This window comes from Pelobates fuscus, chromosome 11 (genome assembly GCF_036172605.1).
Source record: "Pelobates fuscus isolate aPelFus1 chromosome 11, aPelFus1.pri, whole genome shotgun sequence".
Lineage (NCBI taxonomy): Eukaryota > Metazoa > Chordata > Amphibia > Anura > Pelobatidae > Pelobates > Pelobates fuscus.
In genome coordinates, this window is record NC_086327.1 from 93,307,491 (window position 1) to 93,321,442 (window position 13,952).

General features: G+C 40.9%; 1 protein-coding gene across 1 annotated transcript in view; it reads left to right on the forward strand.

Moving 5' to 3' along the window:
* CHD5 (chromodomain helicase DNA binding protein 5) overlaps positions 1 to 13,952 on the forward strand; it is a 224,360-nt gene that overhangs the window by 152,826 nt on the left and 57,582 nt on the right. Inside the window, exons 21-23 of the mRNA XM_063436199.1 lie at positions 1,174 to 1,291; positions 7,331 to 7,455; positions 12,374 to 12,605. Coding sequence (XP_063292269.1) covers positions 1,174 to 1,291; positions 7,331 to 7,455; positions 12,374 to 12,605 — 475 coding nt within the window. The remainder of the gene's footprint in view (positions 1 to 1,173; positions 1,292 to 7,330; positions 7,456 to 12,373; positions 12,606 to 13,952) is intronic.

The window sequence follows — 13,952 nt, forward strand, 5'->3', positions numbered from 1 at the left end:
TGAGGCTGCAGGGGCATGTTCTGTACACCAAAACTGCTTCATTAAGCTAAAGTTGTTCAGGTGACAAAAGGACAAATGGAGTGTTTAATGTGCTGGTGTTTTTTGATGTTTAATAGTAGTGGGTTGAATCATAATTATAACTTCTGTTTCAAAGGAACTCTTCAAGTACCATAATCACTACAGCCCGCTGTAGTGGTTATGGTCTCAGGAGTACCTTAGCCCCATTCCACAATATATAGTCAAACTATTTTAGTATGGTTTGAAAACTTACCTGGCTCCCTGTGCCATATCCTGTCTTCTACAAAAGAACCTAGATGTCCCTATAAAGGTAAGCATGGCCATTCCAGGATGTTCTCATTGGCTGATAGCAATCCGATAAAAAATATTGTGGATACTTGTAGTCTTTCTTCCCAACAATCCAGTCATCTGCATCTGTTACTTTGTTTCTGGTAGATAATTAGTTAAGTACACTAAATTAAAGTTCCATGTTTAAATGTGAGAAACCTTTCAGCACTCTGGAATCCATTTTCATCCCGTTTCACTTTAAAAGATTCATAAAAGGTGTGAAGTAAACTTCCTGTTTCTCCGTTGTTATCTGAAACATGTCGCGTATATATTATCTATCATAAAATTACGCAGGCCTTGTTATCTACCACAGGAACTGCAGAGATGCCTTTCAATGTGAAACTCATATCCTACATTTATCAGATATTCGTTTATATATGTCACGGCAGGGTGTGGTTAATATAATTATTGCTTTAACTGTTTCATTAGTGGACCCTTGAGTTAACAATGCTTAGAGGGGCACTGCAACATGTACCTCATTTTGCAGAAGTCCAGTGACTCTACCTGGACATCTTAAATAAGAATAGCAAATTAATTCACATAAAAAGCTTGACCTCTGGAAATTCCACAAAAATCTGTCAAAAATCAAAGCTTGTTTTTGCATGGCTCTCTTGTGTGTTCTCTTAAATGTATATTTGCATGTTTCACTGAACATCATTGCAAAATCTATTTGTATTTCTTAATAATCTAAATAATTACTCACTTCTAGAAAAAAGCGATAGTAAAGCATTTAAAAGCTGAATTTCACTGTATTCCTTTAATTATTACTGTTGCTTTTCTTTGCTATTTATTATTATTATATAACCAATCATTTCTTCCGTTTTACAGATGACAAAAATGCTGGATTTACTTGAAGATTTTCTTGAATATGAGGGATATAAATATGAACGGATAGATGGTGGAATCACCGGCGGCCTGCGTCAAGAGGCAATCGATAGGTTTAATGGTACTATTTTGTTACAGTAGAATATCATCATTGCAAATATGTTCCTTCAATATTGAAGTTTATTTCAATTTTCCCGGCATTTGTGTATTTAAAAAAAAAAAAAAACATTGTGGAATTTTTTTTTTCTATACTGTTTTCAAATTTTTTTTTAATGGACATTTAAAAATGTTATAAATATGGACATTCAATTAAATTGTTTTATACCTCACAGTTATATGGGAATATAGGCTAAAACAAAACTAAACAGATTTATCAAGTTTAGCCTTAACACCTCTCTTACTGCAGTGCATTCAAAGGAAGTTAACAAAAAATAAAATGAAGTAATTTGTAGTTGTGCCACAAAAAGGGAAAATCTTAGTATGTATGTATGTCCAAGTGTGAAACTAACGTTTATTTATTTTTTGTATTATTTGTTATGCTTCTATAACATTTGTTCAATTCACAAAGCTGTATTCCTGGCACTATAGTTCCCCTTGCCTCCCCCTTCCCGAGTGAATAAAGGGTTAAAAACCCTTTTTTTACTTACCTTATCACAGCACCAATGTGCTGGGTCGACAATCGTCTCTAATACGCATGCGCGGCAAATGCCACGTGTGGCGAAACCAACCTCGCCACTGTACACTGGAGAAGCCTGGTTGCTCGCCTGCTCCCTGTAGACTATGGCCCTGCAGTTCAAACCTTTATTTTCCCTGCAGAAAGGCTTATTCGTGCCTTTCTGACGGGGTGTTCGGTAGATTCAATCTACCGAACAAATTACCGATCTAAGGACCACCTGGGAACTGGAGTGTGCCGTCAATTGACCACCCAGCAGCTGCGGTTAACCGCAGCTTCATTGACGAACGCTGGGCCTTTGTTCGTCAAACGAACACGTGGCGGCAGCCATCTTAAACTCCCGAACAGCTGTGTTTTGCCGTCAAGTGTCTGGAACTAAAATCGGACACTCGACTAGGCAAACACCGCTGAGACCTCAAGACGTCCGTGGATTCGTGCCGCAACTACTGAACGAGCCGCCGTTCGGTAGAAAGACTAATGTTCACATGGGGAGTCTAATGAACACAAGGAAACCCACGGATGGCAAGCCATTCGGGACTTTTTAATACGTTAACAGAGACCGACCGCAAGGCCAAACCTCATGGAACTATTTTCGGTCACTTTGCCTGTGCGGTCGGTCAAAACTTTAAACCTCCATAACTCCCGAACCCCTAGTCTGATCTGGGTGATTTTTGAGTATGTTGCTCACCCAGATCAGGGCTATCAGGGGATCCCCTATTTAGGAGTGTACTCTAGGTATTTGGGGTACATCCAGAAAGTGGGGAAGTAATGTACATGATTAAGGGGATTATGTGTCATGCTGAGGGGAGGAGATGTGTGGGAGCTAATTCATGTGTGATTGGTGCATCGGGTAATGACTGTATATCCCTCCCTTGCATGGGAGAATCCTTTATAAGCCAGTTGTGTTAATAAACGTGTTGTTGCTACTTAACCCTGAAAGTGAAGTGTTGTTTCATTCTTGGGGGGAATTTGACTGTATGCCGATTGCCAGGAGGGTAAGCTGTTCGTAGGGCTTTTCCTGTTCGGCTGCTTCCAGGGTTCGTGTGTTTCCTGTTCGGGAGTTGGTGAATTCGTGTAGTTTGCAGTTCGGGAGATTGATGATTGCAGTAGCTGCTGATCTATCTGGAAGGGGATTATCGCCTAAACGGTTTTTATCCTCTGGTGAGCGAAACGGTCTGTTACAATTGGTGGCAAGCGATGGAATCATTCCCACAGCCCAGAAGGACAGCTACAAGACAACACCAGTTCCTGGATTACAAATTGAGGGCAACGCTAGTACCCGTACAGCGACCCTATCTACAGAAGAAGCAACGGCAGCAGAGCAAGCATGGCGTCTGACTACACTCAGGAGGAGTTTGACAGAGAGGATGCCATGCCGCTGGCTTACTTTGGACCCAACCCTGCTGAGGAATACGTGCAGTTCGCGATGAAATTAGCGGCAGAGTACCTGCAATTCCTGGCAGATCGAGCCAGGGGTGTCGTCCGCCCTCCCCAGTGGCAGAGTGCGTTTCGGGGATTCAAAGGTGTTGTCGTTCCCCCCCAGCGGCAGTGTGTATCCCTGGGAGCTGAAGGTGCCGTTCTTCCTCCCCAGAGGCAGTGTGTATCCCAGGGAGCTGAAGGGGTCGTCCTTCCTCCCCAGCGGCAGTGTGTACCCCAGGTGAGCTGAAGGTGCCGTCCTTCCTCCCCAGCGGCATTGTGTATCACAGGGAGCGGAAGGTGCCGTCCTTCCTCCCCAGAGGCAGTGTGTATCCTAGGGAGCTGAAAGGGTCGTCCTTCCTCCCCAGCGGCAGTGTATACCCCAGGGAGCTGAAGGTGCCGTCCTTCCTCCCCAGCGGCATTGTGTACCACAGGGAGCGGAAGGTGCCATCCTTCCTCCCCAGCGGCAGTGTATACCCCAGGGAGCTGACGGTGCCGTCCTTCCTCCCCAGCGGCATTGTGTACCCCAGGGAGCTGAAGGTACCGTCCTTCCTCCCCAGCAGCACTGTGTACCCCAGGGAGCTGAAGGTGCCGTTCTTCCTCCCCAGCGGCAGAGTGTCCTGCAGGGAGCAGAGACCATTAGTCTCGCACCCCAGCAGCAGGACAAAATATTGAAAGGAGAGACAGTTGGTCCCCCTCTCCACCAGCGGCATTGTGTATCACAGGGAGCGGAAGGTGCCGTCCTTCCTCCCCAGAGGCAGTGTGTATCCCAGGGAGCTGAAAGGGTCGTCCTTCCTCCCCAGCGGCAGTGTATACCCCAGGGAGCTGAAGGTGCCGTCCTTCCTCCCCAGCGGCATTGTGTACCACAGGGAGCGGAAGGTGCCATCCTTCCTCCCCAGCGGCAGTGTATACCCCAGGGAGCTGACGGTGCCGTCCTTCCTCCCCAGCGGCATTGTGTACCCCAGGGAGCTGAAGGTACCGTCCTTCCTCCCGAGCAGCACTGTGTACCCCAGGGAGCTGAAGGTGCCGTTCTTCCTCCTCAGCGGCAGAGTGTCCTGCAGGGAGCAGAGACCATTAGTCTCGCACCCCAGCAGCAGGACAAAATATTGAAAGGAGAGACAGTTGGTCCCCCTCTCCACCAGCCGAGAGAGTGTCAGGGAGAGGAGTGGGTTACCCCCTCTCCCCAGCGGCAGCCTAACCCACCAAGGGGAGATGTTAAGCCCCACAACTGTGCAGATGGGACCGTAGTCTCTGCACTTACAGCACAAGGGGTAGGGACGGTCGGTCCTGTCCCCCAGCCAGAGAGCGGTGTATCCAGAGGGGAAACAGTCGGTCTCCCCCTCCCACAACTAGGCTCCAACCAGGCTACTTCCGTGGTAGCGCTGGCACCAGGGCAGAGTACTGCTGGTCTCTGCCCACTCAGCAATTCACCAAGGCAGTCTACCAGCCCCCCGCACAGCCGTGGTGAGGCACCTGGACATGGACAAGTTGCTACTTTAACCAGGTGTAGTAACCAGTTATTGGGGGTGGGCTGTACTGCTGTTTGTGCTTCGTGGGTGGGTTGCTGGACTAACCAGGGCACTGACCGGCAGGAGGTCAGATACCCTGTCAGTCTAGGGGGTAAAGGGGAGAAATGTGGCGAAACCAACCTCGCCACTGTACACTGGAGAAGCCTGGTTGCTCGCCTGCTCCCTGTAGACTATGGCCCTGCAGTTCAAACATTTATTTTCCCTGCAGAAAGGCTTATTTGTGCCTTTCTGACGGGGTGTTCGGTAGATTCAATCTACCGAACAAAGTACCGATCTAAGGACCACCTGGGAACTGGAGTGTGCCGTCAATTGACCACCCAGCAGCTGCGGTTAACCACAGCTTAATTGACGAATGCTGGGTGGCCTTTGTTCGTCGAACGAACACGTGGCGGCGGCCATCTTAAACTCCCGAACAGCGGTGTTTTGCCGTCGAGTGTCTGGAACTAAAATCGGACACTCGACTAGGCAAACACCGCTGAGACCTCCAGACTTCCGTGGATTCGTGCCGCAACTACTGAACGAGCCGCCGTTCGGTAGAAAGACTAATGTTCACATGGGGAGTCTAACGAACACAAGGAAACCCACGGATGGCAAGCTGTTCGGGACTTTTAAATACGTTAACAGAGACCGACCGCAAGGCCAAACCTCATGGAACTATTTTCGGTCACTTTGCCTGTGCGGTCGGTCAAAACTTTAAACCTCCATAACTCCCGAACCCCTAGTCTGATCTGGGTGATTTTTGAGTATGTCGCTCACCCAGATCAGGGCTATCAGGGGATCCCCTATTTAGGAGTGTACTCTAGGTATTTGGGGTACATCCAGAAAGTGGGGAACTAATGTACATGATTAAGGGGATTGTGTCATGCTGAGGGGAGGAGATGTGTGGGAGGTAATTTATGTGTGATTGGTGCATCGGGTAATGACTGTAAACCCCTCCCTTGCATGTGAGAATCCTTTATAAGCCAGTTGTGTTAATAAACGTGTTGTTGCTGCTTAACCCTGAAAGTGAAGTGTCGTCTCATTCTTGGGGGGAATTTGACTGTATGCCGATTGCCAGGAGGGTAAGCTGTTCATAGGGCTTTTCCTGTTCGGCTGCTTCCAGGGTTCGTGTGTTTCCTGTTCGGGAGTTGGTGAATTCGTGTAGTTTGCAGTTCGGGAGATTGGTGATTGCAGTAGCTGCTGGTCTATCTGGAAGGGGATTATCGCCTAAACGTTTTTTATCCTCTGGTGAGCGAAATGGTCCGTTACACCACGTGTGCATTAGACCTCCCCATAGGAAGTCATTGAACCAATGCTTTTCTATGGGGGAAAATCTGACGTTGGAGGTCCTCATGTAGAGCGTGAGGACGTCCAGCGTCAGATACTGGACCAAAGGTACGTTTCGACTCTGGAAGCCCTTTAGTGGCTGTCTGATTGACAACCGCTGAGGGCAGACTTAGAGCTGCAATGTAAACCCTACAGTTTCTCTAGAACTGCATTGTTTAACATTGTAGCACTAAGTACGAAAGGGACACTGTACCCAGGCCACTTCAATGAGCTGAAGTGGTCAGAGTGCCTACAGTGTCCCTTTAACTAGTATTTTCTCCAGATTTCTATTAACTGTGTAAATATGTGAAATCTCAAACTGAAAATTGTTATAGCAGACTGCAACCATAGAGGACTTTTTTTTGTGAACTTTTCAGGTTCCTATCTGGTCCTCCACCAGAGATAGTCAACCTGAAAGTTATAGGAAATGTAAAGAACATTTCTCCTCCAATAAAAGAGTCTCAAACTTGAAATGTTCCTCATGCACACTATACTTACCTCACTACCCCCCAAACAATTTAGAACTGAGACTCAAACCCTTCCCATTATAAACTGACCGTAAAAATCAAACATTCAATTATATTTAGCATTCCATTGTTCAAGGACTTAAGTTCTAAATCTAAGGAACAAACATTTTCAAAATGTTTCTTTATTTACATGCATCTTGAAATATGCTCGGGAGATCAGTTTTTGGTCCAAGGAGCTAGGAACAGCCTGAGTGGAGATGTTGAGGTTTACATAAACATCTGTATAACCAAAATTGAAGAATTAGAAACGGTCAAGCAACCTATGCTGGACCTCTTGAGATGGTTTAACCAACATAAAACTAGAAAAAGTGTCACGAGGGGTGTAATACTTTTAAATTTAAACCATAAATAAAGGTAATAAAACCACTGCAATGGTATTAAATAGAAGTAGTGAAAAAAATGTAATAAGCATTGTCATATATAATAATTTAATATAATGAAAAAAGCAACAAGACTAGTGTAAAACTATTAAAATCAAGAGGGGTTTTTTATAAATGGAGGAATAAATCAAATGCAAGATTGAATTGAAGTGCATTGCAGTTAGAGGTGATGAGCGGGTTTTTTTTTTGTGGAAAAGAAAAATGCCACATTGCACTAATTAACCAAGAAAGTTTTGTTAGGTTGTAGTATACAATGGAACAAATTTACAAAAACATTTCTTCTTTTTTATTTTTTTTCTTCTTTTTTTTTTTTATTAACAAAATGTTTAGCTCCCGGAGCGCAACAGTTCTGCTTTCTGCTATCCACAAGAGCTGGAGGTCTGGGGATAAACTTGGCTACTGCTGACACCGTGATTATTTATGATTCAGACTGGAATCCTCACAATGATATACAGGTCAATTAATTATATATTATTGATAATATACGATATAAATTGATATATGATGGTTTTACTTTCCATATCGTTTTTGCAATAATATAAGCCTTGCAATAATATAGTTACATTTTACGTAATGAATGGAAAAAAAAATCTCATTCATTCATTAGCCAAAATTAAATACTTCATATTTTTATACTTTAGACATTTGTACCTAGATATGGCATTACAAACTATGTCATACTGTTTAACAAGTACACAATTATGTGTATGAGCTGCTTTAAGAATAAAATATGAATTGCTAACTGTACTAAATAGTTAATCACAAAACCAATACAGCAATCAGTATTATTAGTTCTTTAATTACTACAAGTGATTCACTTTTTTAATGTTGGTACAACCTAAAGAGGAATTGTCACTTCTCTGATATTTACACAAACATTAAACATTACCTATAACTTGTGTTAACCTTTTCTCCCCACAAGATGCTCTGTTTTCATTTGGTATTCACATTAAAGATTAATGGAATTACATTATAACCAGTTCAGGCAAGGTAAAGCCAGGACAAAAATTACAAATGAATAGTAGTAATAGAAAAACTGTTTAATTTCTCGTCTTGTCCGTATGTATTCTCTATGCTGACTGCAACGTGCAAAGGGCAGAGCAATCATTGACGGGGGAACTAAGATGAAGGGTCCAAGTTGCAGGATAAAGAGGTGTGAATTTCCACATTTGATTTTATTTCTCACACCTAAATACATAACCATGTTAAATACAGAGATAAATAAACACTATATAAAAACAAAACACGAGAAGTGATGGTTCCCCTTTAAGACCAGCTGTTTTACGTTTTAAATCTTAAAATAATAAATTGATGTAATTTTATTGTATTTTGTTAAACAAAATTTATGTTAATGAAACTAGCATACATATCCAAAAGTACTCTTAAATTACAGAAAATTCAATTGATCAAAAATATCTTAAATTACACAACTACGCTTCCTTCCTTGGATGGTGAGAGCTCATAAATTCCGACATATTGGTGAAAGTTATTTCTAACCAGAGCAGGTAGAAACACCCATAATGCTGTAGCCTTCCCTCTTTATTTCCCCCCACCACCACCACCACCACCCAGAATCAGGAGTTCTGTTTCTGCCTTTCAGGAGGAATGTGGAACTCGGAATTAAATAAGATTTTTTTTCGTGTTTACAAACATGAAGTTGAGGATGTATTCCATATCGAGAGACACCTGGTTATCTTGCTAAATCTTGTAAGCCAAAGTGTTCACAAAGGAATATATTGCCGTGGCAGTGTTTCCCTGGTGGCTTCATCTGTACCATGATAGGCACTGTGCAAAGTTCACTACTCTTGAAGAACCATTAGGTTGACGCCCATCCTCTTTGTTGCAGGCCCAGGTACACCTCAGGTAAATTCCAGGTTCTGTGTCAGTGTGCCCCCTCCTCCTCTGGCCATTCTGTCCTCCCTTTGTTACTGTAAGGTGTGAAACAGTGACCCTGCAAGTTCTTCCTTTGTATTCTTCCAGTTTTCAAAGTCTATAATGGAAGCAGTGTTAAAGTGGTTTGGCCCCTTTAAGAGCCATACAGATCCTCCAGCTAAATTTGTGTTATGTATGGTTCATCTGATGTATGCATAGGGAGATACAGAGTTGTTCATCACTCTTTTAAGGATTTTCCTAGTGAATGGGAAAAAACCCCACATGAAAGAATACCAGCATTTTTCATTAAAGTACAAAAAAAAAGCATTATCCATTCCCCCCTTCCATTTCACAGTTGACTGAGGTGGACAATCTTATTAGAATAACTGCAGTGTGTGTGTGAGAATTTCAGTCCGTGTTCTTGAACCAATAGAGATTTACCTGTCTCCGTTATCTTGGCCATTTGCCAAGATAAGAACATACCAAAACTTTAAACAATAAAACAACAAGAACATCACAGAGAACATCGCAGAGGTTAAACAGTACAAACAAATACACTTCTGCTCAATACACAACACTTGTTTAAAACATGCATCTGCAGGCATAGCCATCATTTTGTGGGAACGGGGCTGTTTTCCACAATCAACTAACCTAAGGCAAACAATAAAATGGAGCAAAGGGTACACAAGAGCAAGCAGAGATAAAAATAAATACATAAAACTTACAAACAAAAACCCCAAGTTAATAAAATGCGATATAACAAAAATAGATACACTGCATAATGTATAATAAAGCCAATGGAACAAATTTATTGATAAATTAGTAAAAACTAAATAATAAAAAAGTGTACAGAAAATTAAGATAAATACATAAAATCATTATGGATACAATAAAAAAGTGCATAGATCCAAACTCTTGCATTATAAAAGTCTCCGGATTGGTAAGATTGTACCCCTGGGGTATACCACACAATGACCTCTGGATGGTATAAGTCCAAGAATAAGAGGTGTAAGCTGACCAAGAAACTATCCCTAATGAATAAAAAATGAAACTGGAAACACATCAGAGGAACCAGAGTAGAGAATCCTAAATTTTCAGGGTAACAAGATAGAGGAGCAGACTCGCCCGGTCCTATATGAATCACTTACAGTGAAATACACAGTTGCCATAGTTGAGCTGGCATTCAGTTCATGCGAATATAGAGTACTGGTGCAGTGGTTAGGTTTTTGGTTGGTGAGTGTCTTTGGTGGTCAGTCAGTGGACATTCATATAAGTAGCTTAAAGAAGATCTGATGTTCTGGGCAAAAAATATGCCCCAAGGATACGGCAACGGTGGAGGAATGCAACAGATAAGTTGTATATAGCACGTATCGTCCAAACAACTTCTTTAGGGTAAACCAGGCACATGGATAATGTTATATTGTTTTTTTTTTTTTTAATGAAAAAAGTTGTCATATTTTTACATAAGGGCTTTTTAAAAAAAACGTTCTAATCACTGAGTTTGCCTGTGTCAATCACCGAAAAAGGGATGCAGAGTGCTACCGCCAGGTAGGGAGGTTTCCAAGATCCTTCAGTGGGCAGGAACCCAGAATGTGACACTGTACATGTTCATATTCTGGTGGAGAAAATTGGGAGGAGACTAGTTTAGTTGTCGGGCATGGTGTAGTTGATGAGTCTTAATCCAGATAAACTTTCCCCAACTTGTTCAGCACTGAGATTTTTCTGAAATAGATGGTCTCTCATTTGAATGCTAAGCCTTTGATGCAGGGATTCTGGTAATGCCCTGGTAAGTGCACTGTGAATGACTAGGAGATATTGTGGCATAATTTGGATGTTGGTCTTGCCTCAAGTGATATGCTGAGATCATTAGGCCCGTTAGAAAGTGTTCTTCCTTGTAAATTTAATGAACTTTTCTTTTTTGTCACTTTGCCATGCTCATGATCCTGCAGGCTTATCCCCAGGCTTTGGACCTTTGTCAGGGAAGGATGACTGCTCATTTTACTTGGACAGTCAATTTCTCATGATACTTTCACCATGAGGCTTCTCTGGACCACGTCTGCAATGCTGCAACTTGGTGGTCTTTGCATACATTTTCCAAAATGTACAATTACTTTTTTATATGCGCCTGACACTGCTTTTGCCAGGAATGTGTTGTGGGCAGTTGTACCCATTCAGTTTCTATTGCAATGCACCCAATGTTTTGAGGTGGCCTTGTGTCCTGCTCTAATTGTATAGAAGATCCCATATGTCACAACTCACTTTGCTTGCTTTGTTTCTTCCTGTTTTTCCTACTCCTTGACTATGTGTAGAGCTTTATGTTTTTATGAGTGTTTCTACCTCCTCCAGTTGGAAGGGACCTCACCTCTTATGAAAAATGTTGAGCGTTTTTCTTTTTTTTGTTCCTAACGACTGTCTAATAGCATGTTTTGGGAACACACACATTTCATGAATATATATTATCAAATTGTGATGAATGTACAATAGTGAATTTTTAATTGTCACTTTAACCCCTTCAATACTTCCATAGAATCCAAATGTTTTTATTTTCATGCATTTTGCAGTATGAAATCTTGTCCATAATGCCTCACGCATCCTTAATAACTCTAGTTATTACAAGCTTCTAGAGGTACAAATGTCTCTGCCAGAAGCTACTAGTCCCTTGTATAAAGCCTATAAATTTCCTGAAAAAGTAAGATCAACTCCTGCTTTTAAACAGTACAGGACATTTCAATGGGTGATGTCATTCCTAAATTCAGTCGGGGGTGGAGTAAATGGACTCAACCACTGTTAGCATTGTATTTGCAGTCCAGAGATTGATACAGATTACCATATCAGTTTTAAATACCTTTATTTTAGAAATATGTGATTTAACTTTATTATTGTATGTGAGCATTGTGCTGAAATGCAGGCATTCTTTTTACATTAAATTGCCTTTTTTTTGTAAGCTGTACTACCTTCAGGAAGGTGTTTGACTTTTTTATTTATATATTTTTATAACACCTACTGTATGTGATAAAGACATTAATTTTGTTTATACTAACATTTCAGACCCTGTGTAAAATGTTTCAAGATTCACACTGTATAATGTCTAAATCTTTTTATTTCCCATATAGTTTCATAAAGTATAAAAAATAAGTGAAAATTAAAGATGTTGTAAATGTACATAATTAAAATAAGATGTTGTAAATGTACATAATTACAATCTACACACTAAATTGCTACGTTATGATGTTTATATTTTCTAATGTTATGATTTCTTTTAGATTTAAAATGTTCTTGGTAGTGCAGGGGTTAAATGTGAATCATAACTTTGTGACTATAAATATTTATACTTTCAGGTTTTTTTTAGATACATGTTAGATATATTTTATTAGTCTTTCAGTCCCTTTCAAAAAGCATAATCCCAGCACAGTTTCCGGTGAATGATGTCAGAAGGAACGACATCTTCACATTCTGCACTTAAGGTTCCATGTACTTGTCAGTGAGACATCATTTTTACAGGCTTTCAGCCGAGCACACAGAATTGGGCAGAATAAAAAAGTTATGATCTACCGGTTTGTCACAAGAGCATCTGTAGAAGAAAGAATCACACAGGTGGCAAAGAGGAAAATGATGTTAACCCACTTGGTTGTCCGTCCAGGACTTGGGTCTAAATCTGGATCTATGACTAAGCAAGAGTTGGATGATATTTTAAAATTTGGGACGGAGGAGCTATTCAAAGATGATGTTGAAGGTAAGATCATCACATAATAAGAACTGTGAAATGTGATCCAGATTTTTGCAATCTAATAGCTATCTATCAATTAGAGATGAGTAAAACAATGTCATTGCCTATTCTTCATTTGTATATTTGATTAGAAATTTCTTAAAAATGATTAGCAATATATCAATATTTTTTCTTTTTTATATACATTTGAAAATCCACATTTTTATATTCTAAATGTGTAGCTGAGTAGCATTAGATCCCATTGTTTGACAACTTTAGCTTAATGAAGCGGTTTTTGTGTATAGATCATGCGGTTTTTGTGTATAGATCATGCCCCTGAAGTTCCACTGCTCAATTCTCTGCCATTTAGGAGTCAAATCACTTTTGTTTCTGTTTATGCAATCATAGCCAGACCTATCCTGGCTGTGACTGCCACAGCCTCTATAAAAACAAAATGGTTTCATTTTCAGTCAGATGTAACTAACTTTAGAAGTGTTTTTCTCCTGCTCTGCAAATTGAGCTTCAATTACATACAGGAGGCTCCTGTAGGGTCTACAAAGACAAACGAGAGGTGTGAACAAACCCCATTGTATAAAGTGCTTGATAAATAATTAGAAGAAAGGAACTTCCTTGATTTAGGTAAAGTATCCAAGGAAATCCCCAAAGACTTCCTCTTGTCTTCAGCAAATTGTACACAAACAAATAGGGGATAATCTGCTAAATAGGAAGTAAATAAAACAACATAGCGTATAACTGTTATGTGAATCTCAGAAAATGTATTTACAAATGGCCACTCACAAATTCACAGATGTAAAACAGCCTTAAGCATAAAAATACTTCTTGGATTCAGCTGGATTCTTCCATCACTGTTCCCCCACTGTTGGACTGGAACTGGGATATATAGACTCAGGAGAGAATATAGAAAAGAATTGAAGTGCACTTTCCAGAGTAAAGTGTAGAAGAATTTAATAACTTACATCACAGTTAAAAACAATCTGTGTCACCACTGAGCGTCCTACGCGTTTCGTCCACAGCTTGGACTTCCTCAGGGACTGGGTGAACTGTATCAAACAAGGTTCAAGTAACAAACCATTGTTACTTGAACCTTGTTTGATATAGTTCACCCAGTCCCTGGGTTACGTGAACCTTGTTTGATCTGTGAATTTGTATGTTGCCATTTGTAAATACATTTTCTGAGATTCACATAACACAGTTATACGCTATGTTGTTTTATTTACTTTCTATTTAGCAGATTATCCCTTATTTGTTTGTATGTATACTGTAGGGTCTAGCAAGCTGTTAACAGAGTGGGAGATAAGACATTCTAAATTAAAGAGAATTTTCAATAAAGGAAGTGTAAACATTAGAGGACTC